Source organism: Zosterops lateralis (assembly GCF_965231275.1).
Source record: "Zosterops lateralis genome assembly, chromosome: 11".
NCBI classification, from domain to species: domain Eukaryota; kingdom Metazoa; phylum Chordata; class Aves; order Passeriformes; family Zosteropidae; genus Zosterops; species Zosterops lateralis.
Genome location: NC_139771.1, coordinates 10,602,035 through 10,621,365, shown reverse-complemented (window position 1 = coordinate 10,621,365; position 19,331 = coordinate 10,602,035). Strand labels below are relative to the sequence as shown.

At 38.4% G+C, this 19,331-nt stretch overlaps 1 protein-coding gene across 4 annotated transcripts in view; it reads left to right on the top strand.

The window, feature by feature from the left end:
• Positions 1–19,331, top strand: part of EEFSEC (eukaryotic elongation factor, selenocysteine-tRNA specific) — a 124,854-nt gene that overhangs the window by 57,971 nt on the left and 47,552 nt on the right. For all 4 annotated transcript variants that reach the window (XM_083869665.1, XM_083869663.1, XM_083869666.1 and 1 more), the window contains exon 5: positions 7,354–7,995. In XM_083869665.1, the coding sequence (XP_083725791.1) occupies positions 7,354–7,995 (642 nt within the window). The remainder of the gene's footprint in view (positions 1–7,353; positions 7,996–19,331) is intronic.

The following is a 19,331-nucleotide window of genomic DNA, read 5'->3' as shown; positions in this document are numbered from 1 at the left end:
TTTTTTATTCAGTGAGATTTGTCCAGCCTGTACATGGGATGGATTAAGTTCTGTTGAAAAACATTGGGGTTTATATATTTAAAGGCTAGAGAAGACTGCTTAAGCACAGAAGGTCACTTAACTTTACCTGCAAAATCTTAATCTTTTGATTTGTGACTGTCTGCATGAATACAGCATACATGTAATTAATATAAATTAAAATTATGATATTGAAGCAGAGTATCATGAGAGTAAGGTGACCTGCTTCTTTGTTTACGGGGTGCATAGTCATATTTTAGATGCTGGGAAAGGAAATAACCCAAATGGGTTTTAGTATCCCCTTTTATGTTGCTTTGTTCCAGTGTTGCAGTGCAAACTCTTCAGGCTCTGGTGTTATTTTATCCAGAAGGAGGAATATATTAAGTAAAATCTGATAGCATGTGTGTGGTACATAAGCACCACAGTGGTCATATGGTGAATGCACTTATAAAACTCACTTAAAAAAATTGAATTAAAAGAACTATTCAGTGTGAAATATTTTTTTTCTCAAGATGCTGTATTTCTTTCCCACATGAAGGTGAGGCGATGCAGAAATAATAGGTTTTAGAAATATTCAGAGTCTTTCAGCAAATTGCTACTGAACCACATGATCTTGCTGGAACCCACAAACTTGGAATTATTTCTGACTCTTTGCTGTTTCTACTCTTTGTAGCTGGTCCTAGCTGTTCTTGTGATGTTGACTCAGAAGAGAAAGCTCTCCACCACCAGAGCAGTAGGCAGAGTTTGCATTGTGTGATTTGCTGTTCAGTGATGTGTTATTGACAGCTCTTGTACTATTGACACCTTCTGTTTTATCTCCATTTTAGGCTGTTTTGAAATCCTAGTTAAAATTTTAGAACTGACTAGTTACTACATGAACTACAAAGGCATTTCAGAGAATCTAGAAAATACTAGGTACATTATTTCTTAAAATGAGATTTTTTTTTTTTACTTTCGATGGATGATGTGACTTTTTATTTCTGATGGCTCGTTGTTGCTCTCTTGTGCCTTCACAGCCTGTATGTCTTTTTAGTGCTTTTGAACAGGAGTGGTTTTCCAGCTTCATTAAATACATGGCTGCCTGCTCATTTATGGGATTTGCCTTTGCCATTCCTCATAAAGCAAAGAATACAAGATTCTTCATGTTCAGAAGAAAACTTATAAAAAGTTCTGCTTACATGTAGGGAGCAGTTTTATGTCTGAAATTGAAACTTGTCACTTTCAAAAGCAGGAGGTATGGGATGCATTTGGGTCATGCAGTTGGGAGTTTGTTGCTCCCATTCTGCTTATAAGGATGCACTTCTGGATGACACTGAGGTTGTGTTTCATGTATTTGGTACTTTGCTACTATGTATGGTCGGTTTATGCTTTTTTCCTTGGGTACTTATTCAGGCAGGTTTGCACTTGGTGTATTTTTAAACCTCAGTGCTGAAATGGTACTTTCTTAATTTCAGTTTCTTCTTCGATATAAGTTTAAAGATGCAGCTTAGTGACTGGGCTCTGAAGTGTGATTTTTATTTTTCAGCTTGGTGGAGTCCTCACTATTTGAAGTGTGGTCATTTTCTATAATGCATATGGAATGCTCCTTTTACAAATACTGCACTCAAAATCAGTATTTTCTCTATCATATTATTGAGACTAATTATTTTAACTTTGCAGTTTCTCATCAGCATTACAGGGAAGCATGATTGCTGTATCTCATATCAGAAAGATGCACTCACAGCATTGAGAGGCAGTAGGATGGCTAGGTTTTTATCTAAAGAAGCTATGAGCAATGGCATATGGCTGATAACTTAATGGAAGCTGGATAAATAAAGGAAAAAAAAAAGGCTGACATATCAGTGCAAAAAGTCATTAGTGGACATTTTCTGTATCCTGTTTTCTATTAGTCTGTAGTAAACTGCTTTGAAAATCTTAGTGGATTTTTCCTTTGCTCTTGAAATAAGAGGTTCTCGTATATTGGATACATTTGTTTATCTCAAGGGCTGAACTGTTTGGGTGCTTTAGGTTTCTGTTTTGTGTTTTTCAGTCTGCATTTGAATACAAACTTATTTCTCACCCTTTTTATGGCTTTTTGCATAATGCTTTAGGAACATTAATGTGATGATATAAACTAAAATTTAAAACAGGAAGTAAGTCTCTGCAAATGATGTAAGATTTCAACATGTGGCTCTTGATTTATATGTTGGCATATAATCAATTCCCCTGTGCCACAAGAAAACGTGTGTGAATTTCTTAGCAAAGTTTGTGACAAGTTTTGTAATGGTGTCCCAAGTTCTCCTGTTTACCTACATGGTTCACATGCAGTAAAGCTTGTCACTTCATATTGTTCACTTTCTATGTCTGAAGACCTAATTTTCTCACTTTGGGTGGATTCCTAAAATGGGTCTTGCATAATTTTAATGGGCAATAGAAGTTGTTTTCCAGACAGCATTTTGAGAACTAAAATGGGATGCTTGAAATAAATGGAAAGACGTGCCAAAGATATTTGTCATACCAGCTATCTCAGTTACAAATTCCTGTTGTTCAGGACTGTGCTTGTGAAGTATTTTAACTCATTCTGGTGGTAAAGGTGTGGACTGAGTGATCCAGCCCCAAGTCCCTACTTGAAAAATCCATTGCTGTAAAGCTAAAGAAAATACGTGAAAGCTTAGAGCTCTGTTATAGCTGGTAGGGATCCCTTACATAGGGAAACTAGATATGCATAAGAAAAACAAATCTAATACTAGGGGTCAGTTGCACCCTTTTCAGTGCTTCTGGGTTTGTATTTTAAAGACCAGACAAAATACAGATGAATTTTACTTATGTACTTGAGTCTCTTGAAGAAAAGCCCTACCTTTGGAGTATTTTAAGCTATGGGCAAATGTCTCTGTCAGTCAGGATCAGAGTGAAATGGAATAAAATATTGTATTGATGTTCATGGTTTGCTCAGAAAACAGGTAATCAGTGATTTAAAGCTACTCTGGCTCTCGTTATTTGATACAGTAGGTACTGATCAACTCCCTCATTCACTTCTCTGCTGGCTCCATGTCTGGCCTTTTGAAGGAGATACAACTCCAATTCACTTTGGGTGATCTAATCCACCTCCCAATCACACTCTGGCATTGTTCTGGTGAGATTCTAATTCCTACAAATACTATGTTTTTGGAACAGAGGTTATGGTCATGGTTAAGGTTAAGATACTGTGTTGTGTGCTCCTTTGACAGTTCTGGTACTGAGAACAGGAGGGGGAAAAAGGAATGGGCTTGAATATGTTCTTTCTCTGATAGGTTTATGGAAACTGCAGATACAATAATAGATACTAATTAGAGCCAATATAGATGGACTGATTAAATAGACTGCAGGGTACTGGACAGATCAGCATGAAGTGGTGATTCTCAGTAGACTGAGTGATGCAATGTCATTTCTTACTTGTATTTGAGGACAAGCAGACCTGTCTGAAAGCCAGACCCAGCTAAAAGGAAATCAGGTAGTTCTTAGAGCTCTGAGTGAGCACAGCCATGATGTGCAGGGCTTCCCTCCTGGGAGAGAGCTGGGGGCAGCACAGATATACTGCTTTGGTTGATGTGGGGAGTGGGGTGGGTGGATCTTTACATGATTCTGCAAATTTTCAATGTGTTTGCAATTAGGATAATCTTTTCCGAAAGAGAATTTGTCAGTATCCAAACTATTCTTGAACTGGCATTTGAAACTGCGAAGAGCAAATGTATTAGCAGGCACCTCATTCGACACTGGAAAATACTTTTGTGTCCATACTCCACTGCAATGTTTATCTTCCATGTAGACATCACAGCGGGCATTTTGTCACAGGAAGTGATGCTTTACAATCGTGCATTGCTTCATGTAGTTGAACACTGAGGAATGTGGCAGAACACACCTTATATTCTGACACGAAGCAGCTCTGTGTGCTATGGTGGAGAAGTGTAAATCACAATGAAAAAAGGTTAATCATGTGAAGTGAATATTTCAAAAGTACTTGTTCATTCTCCTTCTGATCATTGTTTATGGGCTGCATGTCAGATGTGCCAAATTGTTTGAGTTAATTTAAGAGGAGAGAGTAGGTGTAACACTGAGGAAAGTTTCATGGATCCCTAATTAAAAGCCAGTATGTGTTCTGTTCTGAGTATATGCACACAATTTTGTTTTCTAATCACATTTTTTATTCTTAAATGTTATCTAAATTCTATTAAAGATATTTCAGATTAATATATGTAGACTGTTTATGTAATACTTCCATTCATCTGTTTAGGTGGGTAATTTCTAAAAAATAATATAAACTGGAGTACTAATAATAAAGTCTTTGTGACTTCATTTAAAATAGAAAACTAGACAGATCTCTTGTGCATCTTCTGGTTCCAGTTTTGTTTTGAGGAGTTACAATGCTGGAAGATTCCTTAGTTCTTGCATTTCTTGACCCCATCCATGGTTGTAGAAGAGGAAAGATTTACTGCCAGTATTATCATATGTGAAAACACAGAAGTCTTTCAAAATGGTTTGGGCTGGTACTTTCCATATGGCAGTTTCATTCTTGTAGTGGTTGTAATGTCTTTGAAACACTTGTGTTTGGAAAACCTTGAGTTTTTTATGTTTTATTTTTCTTTTTAAAGTCATTGAACATTTTTTTATCACCATTGTTGCAACCATAAGAGTGATTGAAACTGGAGAAGGAGGGGTAGTGGATGAAAGAAGGAAGAGTTTGGGAAAGGTTTGATTCAAGCCTCTCTTCTTCCAGCCTTTAAAAAGACAATCTCAGAAATCAATAGAAAGCTGGAGATAAATGCTAAATAGTTCCTCTCCAGTTTATCTATATGGTTAGTATTGTTCAGGAGGTTTAGCTAAAAGGGTAATAAATGTATGTTTGAGTACAAGAATCCTTGAAACTAAAACTACCAAGTATTTACAATGGCCTTTTTAAGTCTGTTTTGACATTAGTTAAAATGCCTGGTTTGACATTAGTTAAGATGCCTGGTTCAGGCATCTTTAGTGACAGTGTTTCTCTTACATGGACGTACCTCTTGATCTCCTTTCTCATAATATTTTATGGATTCTTCAAGAATTCACAGGCATTGACCTGGCATTTGATTTGAAGAATGTTGTAATAATTACATTATAATCTGTAACAGGGTGTTTCTTTTGGTTTTGGTTAGCAGCCAAAGGCTCAGGGAACTCAAACAATATTTGTAGTAGTAAAGCTCATGGATATTGTTATTTGTATAATTATGATTTCCAAAAGGAATATAAGATTTTTGTTGTTTTCCAGAAGACATGTAGCTGCTAGATTTTTCTTTTTTTTTTTTTTTTTGACAGCTTTCTGTATGTTTCCTGTGACCTTTTTTTTGCTGATTTATTTGGAGACCTCTTTATGTTTTAGTTACTGAAGGTTTTAGTTCAGCCAATAGACTTTTTATCTGCTCTTCTATTTTGATCTAAGTTTCTGCAATTTGTCCCCCTCTGAGTCAGGTGATGCTGGGAATAGGCATAGACAGATTATGTGTAGCCAAGTGAGGTGTCGTCCATACAGGGCAGCAGGCTTTGTGGAAAAGGAGAACATGAAAAACATAGTTTTGTTTCCACTTATGCATTGCAGCTAAGATGCAGAAAAAAGCTGATATTTTCAGTGTTTGGAATTACTGAGTAAATAGCTCTGTGATTAAAATGATTAAGTTCTCTAGACTGTTCTGAATTGTCCAGCCTAAATGCTGCGCTCTGAAGCTGTGTGGCGTCTGAGGATGAAGCCCAGCTCTGCCAAGTCCAGTCCTTTGGTGTGCAATTCTGTTCATCAGTGCTCACATACTTTGTTCTTTTATTTTCAGGAGTTAGGAGATAAATGGGTGGGCTGGGATTAGAAGATGGGCTCTTAAGGGACATGCAGTGGTTGGAGACTGATTTGAGAATAGTTTCAGCTGAGTACAAAAGTAAAAGCTTGAATGCTGAGAGTTGCATAGTAGCATTTGGCATGAACATTTTGATAGCTGTAGAACTGATGCTAAGTAAAGGGAGATGGAAGAAGAAGTGATGCTGAGAGTTGAGATCTGTCCTAGCAACGCTGTTGTTACGTCACAGTATTATCTATTATATATAGATAAAAGCATACTAAAAAAATTATCTCTGGAATTAAGCATTCTCTTGGAGAGTTCAGTTCTTGGATCTGAATGTTGAGGTTTCAGCCCTTCAAAAATGCTGTGTATAACTTTTCTGTATTAAGGACTCTTGTCTGAGTGCATAATACTTATTTAGGAGATTTTTTTTTAATGCCAAAGATATAATTTCAGTATTAAAAGCTATCTAATGTAGAGACTTGAAGCAGAGTGGTTACCTATTCAAGCACCCAGCAGTAGTACAAATGTAATGGGTGACACCATAAACATACTACCAGAAAAAAACTTTTGGTTACATGGAACTTGAGAGGATGGAGATTCTTATTAATGGTGATGGTTTGCTGAACTGAAAAAGAAAAAAGCCAAAAATGAATCCTTGTTAAACTATAAACCAGTTTAGTCTGATCAAGTTGAGCCAATAGCAAGCTCATTAAGGCAGAAATCTGATAACATCTGGGAAATTTTAGTATAAGTAGTGATTGGTGTTTCACTTTTCCTACAATATTCCTGAGATATGGAGCCCCACATTTTAGTGACAGCAATCCTAGCTTATATGTTTATGAACGTTCAAATCTTCCTAAGAAAGCTTTGAGGATTTTCTTTTTTAGTACATGGAATAGTATAGACTAGGAAAGACTTTGGTATTACTGATTATTTAGTAGTGATGGTTCAGGAGAGTTCATTGTGCTTGGTGCTGTGCAAATAGCATGTTCTCTGCATGTTTTACAGTTTATTCAACCACGTCAAATAAATGCGTGAAAGGATTTTCATGGAAGAGGTGGGAAAGCAGGCACATAGGTGTATGAATGGGTATTGTAATGCTGTGCTTCTGATGTGGCAGATGCTTGAGGGAGTATGTTTAAGCTATTCCACAGTGTGGGTATATCTGATCATTTGCAGATAGTATTGTGGGTACTGCAGGACAGATGATGTAAAGATCAACATGATTGAGGTCGTGATAATCTTCAGTCTCATGAACAGAAGAATAAGCTAGGGGGCTCAAATACTCAAATAGGTGGTCATTTTAAGTGATGGAGTTCTCAGACTACTGGCTTTCTGCTTTTTGAGTTGTGGACTCTTCTAGAAGATCAGTTGTCTTACAAGACAACAGGGTGTCAAGTGTGGCTGATACATCACAATATAAGCACATATCATTGACATAAGCATATATGAATGCTTATGATGCAATCATATGCAATTAATTGTTTCATCCTTTTTGTCTCCCTTTCATCCACAGGTGACAAAGAAGGTCAAGTCCATGCAGATGTTCCACACTCCTGTGACTTATGCGATGCAGGGTGACAGAGTAGGTGTCTGCGTGACCCAGTTTGATCCCAAACTGCTGGAACGAGGCCTGATTTGCACCCCAGATTCACTTCACACCATCCATGCTGCCATAATTTCCTTGAAGAAAATTCAGTATTTTCGGGGAGCTCTTCAGACTAAGGCCAAGTTCCACATCACAGTTGGTCATGAAACAGTTATGGGAAGAGTGATGTTTTTCAGTCCAGCCCCTGCTAACATCAATGAAGAAATTCAAGAAAATGTTTTTGATTTTGAAAAAGATTATCTTTATCAAGAGGAATATTTGTCCAAGGACTCAGTTTCTTCAGAGGAGAACAAAGAAAATGACCAGACAGGAGAAGTCCAGCTCCCAAAACAACAGTGGGCTTTGCTGGAGTTTGAAAAACCAGTCACTTGTCCTAAACTGTGCCTTGTGATCGGCTCTAAGCTGGATACAGATATTCATGCCAATACTTGTAGGCTGGCATTCCACGGGGTACTGCTCCAAGGCATGGAAGACAAGAACTACACAGAGACTTTCCTTCCAAAGCTGAAAGTGTACAAACAGAAGCACAAAGAAGGACAAGTGGAAAGGGTAAGCTGTCTCTCTATGCTGTATATGGGAACTGGAAATATTTGTCATGTACATATGTTGGTGGGCTATAGAGTTGTCACTTGTATGTTCCAGGGCCATTACACAGATTTTTCCAATGTTTGTATTACCCAGTGTATTACACCTGGTCTGCTTGGAAACAGGAATCATTGTTTAAAGTGACTGGTTTATTTAGTGCAGTCTGGTGTTGAGTAATTTGGTGCTGTTTTCTCACTGATCCTTCCGGAGTCTGCTCAGTGTGTTCCTTCCAGAGACTGGCTTTGTGCACCCTCCTAAGTGACAAAAAGTCCAGCTTTCCATTGATGTATTTTGCGTAGTCAGCAGTACATTGAAAATGTAAACACAATGGACAGCAAAGTAGGGTTTGGTTAAATAACACAAGTAATTTTTTTTTTTTTTTGTATCTTTACATTTCAATAAATAAGAGCATTTATTTTAGTAGGCATAAGGAAATTTCCTACAGGATGTCTTACAGGTGATAGCATGTTGAAGTTGGAATCAGGCTCATGACATGGAAAACTTAATCCATGCCTAATGCATGTTGTTTCTATGTCACACAGGTAATAATAATAATAATGATCATCATCTGCTATAGTGCTTGTATTTGACCCATCTCAGTGTAGCAGAAAACAGAGATGCTTTCTGGAGGAGTTAGCAGCTACAGTGACAATTAAAGGGGATTTGTTTGCACTCTGCCATTAGAATTGGGAGAGATATGCACTGTCTGTAGTGGTTGGCGTTACACTGCTGGCATAGGTTTGGCCTTAGTGGTGGATTACTCTTCAGTCAACAGTGGAGAATCACTTGTTTATATGCTTTGTAGTGGAATTTTTCATGATGAATGGTTTAGGTGGAGATGTACAATGTATAAATAACTTAATTGTTTACCCCTTAGTGAACACAGTTGATGCAAACTTCAGCATTTGTTTGCTTGATGTATTAGTATGACAGGTGATCTATTAAATACTGGATAAAGAACTCCTTTAATTTTGATTTTCCTAACTCAAAACTTCATTGAACAAAATGTTTAGCGTTCTTTTTTTCAGAATTCCATAAAGCTGAGTTGAGGATTGCATAATATCCTTAATTTGCTGTAGGAGACTAAATGCTTGGCATATGATATCGTGTTTGCTATGTATAATGCAGACTCCTTGAATATTGTTTGTTTGCTTTACTAATTTAATAGTAGGAAGATCCCTGCCTAAGGCATGATTAGTGAGGTTCTTCAAAATGCCTCACTAAATTGTTTGATCAATTCATATTCAGCTAATTCATATTTCTTCCTTTTTTTTTCCCTGAGGTTTTTGTTGAATTTTTAGCTCTTAAAAAAAAGAAGATAAGAGTTTCTACTTTGAATTTTCACTACTGATTTTAGAGACCTTTTATTTCAAAGGAAGGACAGACTCATGGTACTGTGTTAGTGTTTTGAATGCCAGTTTTGTCATTAGAAAGGGAGGTAGTTTGGAGGGTAATGTCTGTAGCTTTCTGAATTTTTGTCTTTGTTTATGAGTTTCCTGAAACACCCAAAATCTGCAGTCACTCTTTACAGTTTTGGTAGCAGATGTGTTGGCAACAGAAGTTTGTGTGAGCCATGGAGACAGATGCTTTTCTCTAACTGAAGTGAACTGGTCTCACATTCTTTTTGTTCCCAATACATGGCAGTATCTATGGCACTTAAAACTTGCAGAGTACCAACTGTGTGAGTTGTCTGATGGGGTTAACAGTTTGCTGTTAGCCCTAGTCATACAATTTTAATTGTTTTTATTTCATGTTATTTTCAAACTATTTGCCAGTTTTTTTTAATTTGCTCTTTATTTTACTGTGTAAATAATGGAATAACATTAATCAATTACACATACTTTGTTTGCTAGCCCAAACAATAACCAATTAACATACTTTATTTAATATTTGACCAACAGAATAATTTATTAGGCTATGTTAGTGAACTGTTTTATGTTCCTGTGCCTTTTAAAATGTAAATCAGGTAGGCTTAATATTTTATCCTGCCTTTGTACCATAGTGTGCCCTGTATATGTGTCTTGATGACTGTGTGTATGGATACTAATTGGTCCTGTAAAGGGACAATTGCCATCGAGTAGTTTCTGCAGCTTTGTTTGTTACCCAGATTCTGCCTCCTGTAGTACTTGAGATACTTGGAGCTGGCATTTTCCCTGATGCATTCTGAAGGGATGATGGAGCAAATATTGTAGGAAAGGCTCGTGGTGGAAAGTCCCAGGAGCACTCAGGGACTTGGAAGAGTTGGTTGGAAGAGGATCGTGCCAGGTATAAAGGGCTGCTGGGGAAGTACTTACAGCCCAGGTAGCTGCTGGTTAAATCCGTGTTTTGCAGAGCACAGCAGCAGGAACAATTGGGTGGTACGGAGACTTATTTTAGTACACAAAGTCACCAGCTAAGAGAAAATTTGAATCAGCTGGTCCCACCCTGCTGCTGATGGATGGCTGGAGATTAGGATCGCTGAATTTAGGGTGTCTCTTCTTGGCACTGATGCAGGAAAATTTCTTGCTCTGTTGAGCGAGGAAGCTCCCCCCACCTCACCTTCCCTGGGGAGGCATAAAATAATAATAATAATTAAAAAATACATGTTACCTTCAGAAGAAGTGAACTTTTCCTTCAGAGATTTCTGCTGGGGAAAATTAGCTTCACAGCTTCCTGAAGGGCTGGGAGAGAGGGAGGCAGGGGCCTGTGACGTCCCGTTCCCGGGTTCGCGATAGGAACATGCTTCCATCGCTGGCATGCAGTGGAATTCAATAATGCCATTTGTAAAACATTGCTGCTAATCTGATGTGGGGTGTCCTAAGCCCCCCTGCTTGCTGCTGGAATTAAAATAAATTCCCTGCAGTTTAACTACCAGTTTACCCAGGAGAAATCAGACATTTATGGTCTGGCTTTTTGTTCCTATTCTGATTACTTTCCAAGCACTGATGGAATAGTAAAAACTGTAAATTCATTAAGTTTCAGCAACACAGTATTTTTCTTATGTGCCCCTTGTGCATGGCACCCTTCTGGACTGTAAGGTTAACTTTTCTTAATAAAACAAGAATATTTATTCTCCAAGATTTTTTGTCTCTCTGCAAGAAAGTGTAACACTTTTCCTGTTTCACATAGAAATCAAATCCATGGAAAATATGGCATTTACTACACAATATTTGTAAAAAAATCATACTTAAGCTAGCAAACCATCTTCAAGTAGTTTTTATTTTTTCATTTTACTGAAATTTCATGCCTAAGCTTCCTGTTTTATTCTCATCTGCTGAAGTGCTGGAAACTGTTTTACAAAAATTCAAGTACCCTGTCATTGCATTTTTTACTTGCTCACTTTTCCTTTTTGGTATCTTACTTCTCTAATGCCAAGACTGAGTGGAGCACTGGCAGTGAAAGAATCAAGCTTGACTACTGTTGCTCATTAGAACCTTTGCATTTACCTGCCTGCAGTGCATCCTTGTTTATTCATCTACTGATTTTTTTGGAGGGAGGGAGGGTAGAGGGGAATATGTGTTTTTGTGATCTATGAAAAATTAGTATATGACAAGTTAGTGTTGTCTGAAGTGCAGCTTAGTCCATGAAATTGAGGTGCTGGGATTGCATCTTGGTTATTAAAAAGTTGCATGATTCTACTGCAGTGATGGGTTTTTATCTGGTCTTCAACCATTTGATATTTTTGAGCTATTACAAAAATGTGTGAATGCTCTGTTTTGCTTTAGACCATGGGTTTTTTTCTGTGTTTAAGTATGCTAAGTTTTAAGGAAAATCAAAATATACTATTTCGTCAGAACTAAGAGGACAGTGGCAGAGGTTTGTATTTGTTTAACTTGATGGTTTCAAAAACAGTGTGAAATACTAGTCCAGCTTTCTCTTGCAGAGAGAACTTGTGAGAGGGGAGAACTTCAGTGGGAGGAAATTTCTGTCAAGAGCATCTTTTTGGTGTGGTTATGTGGAGGCAGAGACTGTCGCCCGCTGGACGTTTTATTTTTGCAAACCCTTGGCTGCCTGACAAATGTGCTTTCAATAGGAAAAAGCTAGGCTGGCAACAAGTGGCTTCTACTGATAAAAAGGTAAAAGAGAGTGCTATTGTGAACACCAGTGCAGCTCTGAACGTGATGTGGGAATCTTGGTGAAAAAAGGGCAAATGTGTGTGAAGGAAGTTTTGTCCCTCTGATTTGACATTCAGTGCTGGCAGTGGATGTTGCCTTGCTGATCTGCAGCAGGTCAGTAGCTCCTGGAGTTGGAGACAAATTATGAAGATAAGCAGCAACTGTTGTCCTTGGTCTTGTGCTTCTGGAGACCAGCTGCTCAGTGTTCAGCTCTTCGTAGTTCTGTGGGCAAAGAGACTTGTATCAATCCTAACCTCATCTCTGAAATACCTTATTTGAACCTCTATGCAGCTTTGCAGGTTAATTCCATTCTGACTCATGAAGCGGTTACTCAGTTCCTGGAATAAATCCTTTATATTCGTTACATTACTTGCTCTATGGCTTCCATGAACATATAGGTGCAAAAAGTTTCAAGTGAAAGGTGAACCACAGGAGTGCATCATGCTTTCCTGCATGACTCAGATATTCTGCCTGTTTTGAAAATGTTTGCACCAGCCGGATTTATCGTAGGATGGTTACCGCAGAGTCCTATTGTCACGGGTACTCATAAATCCAGAGCTCTGTGGCAGAAACAAAAGGAGAAGGAAAACTCTGCCTTGCACAGTGTGAGCTGTACCTTCTGCACTTTCAGGCAATTGTAGTGAAAAATACGCATGTTGGCTGGAATGGTTTCCCATTTAAGCAGAATGCTTTCCTATCATAATAGGCTTGTCCTTTATAAAGATACTTTATCTGTGTTCCTCTGTCAGTTTGAAGAATTAATTCTCTCTATTTCAAAGTTTTTAATATCTCTTTTTCTCATTATTTGCCTTGCTCTTTACTTGATGGTAATCAGTGCAATGACGTTCTGATTTTGTTCATAGCCACTTTGTTTGCAGGTTTTGTGGGTTGCTGGATAGTGAGTTTTCTTGTTGTACTCATTCTCCTGGGGGCTGAGGCCATCATGTAGCCAGCATGCTTAGTTTTTAGGGTTGCCTATTGCTTACTAAGAACATGTTACTAGTTGCTTGAATATTGATGTGATCTAAGTGTCCCCAAGGAGAAACACATCAGTTGCAAGAGGAAAGAGTGAAAGCAGGGTAAGTTACCAAGATCTTTATCAGTGCATCTCTTCTGAAACCTGAATGGAAGAGAGAGAGCTTATCTTTCAGCATCTTTTATAAGTGTTGAGCTCTTTCCTCTTCTTCCAGCAGGGTAGGAAGAGCTTTGTCAGAGCAAGTACATTGCTTGAGTGGTCAGAGGGCAGGTCTTTGTCACCATCACTTCACAGATCTTTCTGGCCTTTCAGAAGAAGGATAGGATATTGTGGACGTGAGTGAGTGCCAGTAAGCAACAGGAACTGTGAGAAAATGATATTAAATTTGTTGATGCTCAGCGATGATCCAAACTGTCCCTTAGAGAACTAGACATTTTCAAAAGCAGCAGTTTTGAAAATGGTGGGATTTTAAAAACTATGAGCACTATTTGAGTGGAAAGAGCATTTAGTTACTGAGCACATGCCAAGTTTGTAGTTGCTCAGCCACACACTTAAGCAGACTGCTAAGGCAGTGTGCAAAGGAGGAAAAAGGGACTTGCCCATGAGTGAATAGGAACCTCTGATGTGATTAATTTAAGGGATGAGACCAGTTCTGTGATGGTTACGCACAGAACCTTTGTTTAGGGAGGCAGTAGGTTAGTATAGGAGTACCAGAGTATTCCTGTCTGGAAAGATTCCTGGGTAGTAGATCATTTATAAACAACACTAGTACTTTTATCACTTAATCCTTTCCAAATATCTGTAATACCAGAATTTATTTCAGAGTTGTCCCTATAGACGATTTTCAAAGTATGTGTGATAAAAATACTGTCCCTTAAATTTTCTCTTGTATGGTTGCATGGTGCTGCTACGAATGATAATTAAATTTTACCCACCTTGGATAGTTAGACTCTTCCATCTGACTTTTTCTACTTACAGGATGTTTCATTGTCTTACTAGAGCTAATGTTGCACCTACCGTTTTCTTACAGTGACAGTGCAGTGCCAGGGGCATAGCAAGTAAAACCTGCATCAGCAAGGTGCTTTCTGGGTGACTGAGATGTGCTGTGCAGACTGATAGGGGCACAATGTGAGTAACAAGGCCAGACTGTGAAATCTGATTGGGTGCTGCCTGCATGGGCAAGCAGTGACCTGGGCTGTCTGCAGAACCCTGTGTGACTCTAGCTGGGAGAAGTGGTGGATGTCACTCCATCATCTACTGTAAACATGCAGACGCCACAATTACTATTTTTCCTGCTTTGAAGTCTGAACATGAGTTTATTTGGTTCTGCTTGGCTGCTGATGGTATGCTAAATACAGTAATAATACAGAGATGAAGGCAATCAGGTGAATAAAAGTGCACAGCACATTCACTAGTTAAAATGCACTGTTAAATAGGAATATAAAAGATACATTTATTCGCTTGTTTAGGTTTTGAGTAAAAGAGTTTGAGAAGCTTAGTGGGCAAAGTGGGAAGGGAGGGCTTACTGCCCATTAAACATAAATACCATTTCTGCTAAACAGTGCTGAGAAAAGGATGATGATATTTCCCAACATTTCCTAACTTGGCATATGGATTAACACAGTACAATAAATTTTTCATAAAAGTGTACCAGGTAAATTGTAGAATCTGCCTTCTTACCCATTGGAAAAAAAAGTTTTTGTTCACTCACCAGCAAAAGAATGGCTTACTCCATATGAATGGGTAGTAGAATTTTGCAAGGTTTGAGTAACACCTTTGGTTATTATTTATATTATTAAATTTAAAATGCAGACATGCTTTTGAGTCTTGCAAGTGTGTGGACAGCTGGTCTTGATTTTTCTGAAGTTGTGTAATAGTCACCTGTGGGGGAATCAGTTTGTCAGCAAGGCAACCAATACACCATTTTATTTATGGGATACAAAAATAAATTAAGAATGTTGCTTAGGTTGCAAGATCAAGAACTTGAAAGTTAGGAAATACCAGATTTACAGTTACTTATGCAACATTAATTCTGCTCCCCTGTGCCTCTACCCTGTGCACTTAATAAGGCAACGTTCCTCTGAAATTTTTTTGGATGTGGTCACGTTAAGACTATATCATGGGCCATATCAAAGAGGAGCTGGGATAAGGTTGTATGGACATCTGGCATTTCTTAACTTCTTAAGTGCCCAATTCTGCAACTTACATTTATATAAAACCTAAGTTATTTAATTTCCTAGGTATTTTTAAAGTTGAAAGATAAAGTAAAACTAAACCTCCATATTGCTGAAGCATAGCTGTCCCTTTACTGTACCTTCACTGGGGCTGCAGTTAGAAACATCCAACAGTGTAGCACAGGCTTGTGTTTCTTAATAGCACAACTTTTGTTAGCCAAATGGCAGAAGGAAGTGTTACCCAGTAGGAGAGTGGCTGTGGGCAGCAGATTCACACACTGAAGTTAGAGATCCTCAGGGGAGGGGACAGACTTGGGGTATTTGTGTTTCTATCGTTTGTCTTGAGAGGGGAATGCGAGTCTGTCAGAGTCAGCTCTCTCTTCTTCAGCATCATTTGCTTCAAGCAACTTTTTCTGGGCCTGTCCTGTCCTTGTTGCATCCTTTTAGTGAGGCTTTTGTAAGCCTCAGCTCTTTGTTTCCCCCTGCCCTCCTCAAGCTATTTGTGGGCAGTTTCCTTTAGAAAGAAATTTAACTTACTGTCACTATAGCTGACCTTCTGCTATGTGCCAGGTCTATGCAATGTTCAAAATGAAACTTGCCATGTCCCACTGATGTCTCCTATTAGATGTTTAGGATTTAAGAACCTGAGATCACCACAGTTAAAATACTTTAAACTAGTTAAGAAATTGTCTGTGGGTTTTTAAGTTATGGAGGTGCCACCAGCGTCCTCCTGGCTGCTCAGAATGTTCTCCAGGGAGAGGAGCCCTCTTCAGCTTGGCAGTCCCCTCTGTGTCATGCTTACAAAGCCAGGTCAAGACCTGTACATACCATCTTCTCTACAGAATAGCCTTGTCTTGGTTTGGTTTTTTTTTTTCTTGGATAGTAAGGATCACAGGGTTTTTAACCTGTGTAGCAAGCCAGGGCTGGCTGGTCTGGAGATGGGTGGTGTAGGATGTAGTAACAGTCTTGAGCCTCCTCTTTCCCATATCTGTCGATGTTGCTTTTCCCACATAATGGGAATGCAGCATAGATTAATAAAAAATGAAATCACGACATGAACCAGTTTCTTCTCGTGTAGTAAAGCTAATGTTTTCATTCAGACCATGTCAGGAATTCAGTGCCTATGTTTGTTTTGGGATTTAACCCTTCTAAGCTTTAAACAGAGATGAAGGAAACTTTTGCTATAAAGGTGCATAATGAATGAGTAGTGCCCTGTTGGAATCCTGTATGTTCCTGGAGAATGCTGTTGGGGAGGTATAGAGCTTTTAGAGCCTGAAGCAGTCTGGTTGTGCACCTCTCACTCATTGTCCTGACTCAATACTCAGCAGTCCTGTTTTTTTTTTTTTTTTTTTTTTTTTTTTTTTTTTTTTTTTTTTTTTTTTGCCACCATGCAAGGTTTTACCAGGCTCTAGTGGTGGCACAATGCTCAGCAAAGAGAAGGGCATTCTATGGCTGCTTGTTAAATATTCCGAAACTCAACTGTCCCTTTGCTCAGAAAGGCAGAGAAAGGAAAATGTTTTTTGGGTATAAGAAACAGGCTGGTGAGACATGGGATGAACATCTGAAAACCAGGTTAATGGATATGAGGAGATGTTAACATGATGGCTTCTACTAAAACAGCAGTAATGAGACGTGAAGCTGAAGGTTTCTAGTGCTGGAGGGAGTCGCAGAAAGAAAAGTCTTTATGCTGCTGTCAGTAGTAGCCTGTTGAGGAAAAGTTGTGACTGACCAAGTCATTCTTTTTCTTGTACCAAGTTGTTCAGCTAGTTCTCAGTAACCAGCTAGAAGCTACAAGTCTTTGTAGAGTCAAAAAGCTGGAAACCTGATCATTGGTGCAATTGTCTCAGTTCCTTTCTCCTTCACCCTTTTTGTGGCCTCATGTACCATCATTTTCTCACTGCATGAAACTTTTAAGAGAGAGCAGGAATTTGCAGCCTCAAAAATATTCCCATTTCTGACACAAAATTGGAAAGTGCTGGAAACTGTTTTCTAGAAATAAATGAGCTGTCACTGATCATGATGAAGATGTCTCAAGTGTACTTTTTCTGAAGTACAAAAAAGTAATAAAAATGCTTTGTATTTTCAGTGTTAGTCACAAGTTCTTTTTGTTCTTTTTCCTCTCCTGTTGTTTTTCTGTTTTAGTTTCAACGAACTTTTTATCAGTTTACTGAGAATAATACTTAGGCCATTAAATTTTCTTTTTAAACTCATGTAGTTTTTTATTAATTTAGGAAAGGTTATTCCTTCTCTTTCTCTCTATCCTTTCTAGTATTTAATATTCAGTGTGTTTTTACTTTCTCAGTCTTAAACCTTTCCTTATTTCCCTCTCATACTGGTACCTCTTTGTTTCCTCTTGTGTGTTTCTGTTCTGATCCAATTTTCCTACATTAAAAGATGAGGGTTATTTGCTCTCAAAATGCGTGTGATGGATTGTTTGAGAGGGTGTTCAGATGACAGTAATTTCTAAATTTTCCCAAAAAGGAGGGTTGTTTAACAGGCTGGAAAGTATAACTTTCCACCCTGCTCAAAGGGGCATCCTGGAGTTGTTTTTCCTTGGCATCAATACTATGGTTTGTGCTGAAGTCCAACACATAACATGAACTGTGGTTTTGCAGACAGTCTGGGTAGGGTAAGTACTGAAGAGATGAGGAGTGTGAGTTGGTTTTTTTTTATACAAACTTCTTGGTTTTAGCACAAGGGTTATGTGCCAGAGATGCACATACTTCACCTACGGTTATAAAGCAGTGTTTACTTTTTTTTTGTGCAAACACAAAAGCCAAGTGGGAAGGGATATTTCATAAACTCAGTGCTGTTGTGTCCTCTGATCTAAGCCATAAAACAAGAGTAACAGAGACTTTCCCTTTGAACTTGAAATCCTTTTCTAAGCTGCTGATCTAACCTAAGTGAGAGGGGAAGACTATACCAGCCAGAAAATTTCTCTTCTGGGTATTTTTCCCATCCTGCCCCTTTTTTTTAAAATGTCTTTAAGTGAGTTTGATGCTGCACCTCTGCCCATAAATTTAAAAAAATATTATCATAATGTAGGTCAGTGAACTGAAACGCCACTGTACACCATGGGGGATTAAAGTCAGAGAGGCAGCCCTCTCCCACTCCTAGTAGGTCACATGAAAATATAAACAAGAAATGCAAGGAGCCTTCAGCTTTTTCTTGCCCTAATCCTTTGTTTATGCAGCATTTAAACTGACTTTTGGGGTCGTCTCTGTCTGGCATTAAAGCCCTAAAGCTTTTTGAAGTTTCCCTGAAGTTAATAAAATTAGTCTGCCCTCATCGCTAGGCCCCTTGCTGCTGCTTCAGAGCAGACTGCATATCCCTTACTGTCTTTGTGGCTTTTGGCTTTATAAGTTCATAATATTTTATACCAAAAAAAGAGTGTTTGAGAGAAAAGCAGAAAGCTCTTCCTAAAGCCTGTTCAGCTAATAGGCAAAGTGGTTGCCATTGTAGATGTTCTGAGAACTCAAAGTCGATTAACTTAAAATCCCATGATTGGAGGTAAATTGCTGGTAAAGTAATTAGAAGTGTTGAGTTTCAGTTAGAGAGAACTACATGCATTTCTTTGCCGTTTTACAAAGCAAAGCTAAACAAAAAATACAGTTTTTCCTTTTATTTTTCTAATACAATCTTAAAGTTGAGAAAATGAGCTTTTCTTCATAGCAATTCTCTGCTACACTCATTTATTTTAATGCAAAAACTGATCCAGTTATCTTAGTTCCTGTTCGGACAGGCATTCTCTAGTTATTTTATCTTTGTCAGGGATGAATTGATGATAGACTCATTGGAGGGCGTGGATGGCACAGGATGGGGTGTGTAGTATTCAGTGAGCGACACAGAGACTTCAGGTCATAGAGGTTTTATTCCAAACAGCCAGTCAGGCAAGTCACTGATCACTTACTGTCTCAGCACCACCAAAGTGGTTTTGTTTCTAATGGCCTGTAGAGATGCCCAAGGAATCACAGTGATAGCTGCAGAATGTATTGATTAGTTAAAGGAGGGATTTTTTTACCAAGTTGAGTTAAGAACTGGCTGCATGGCCAGGCC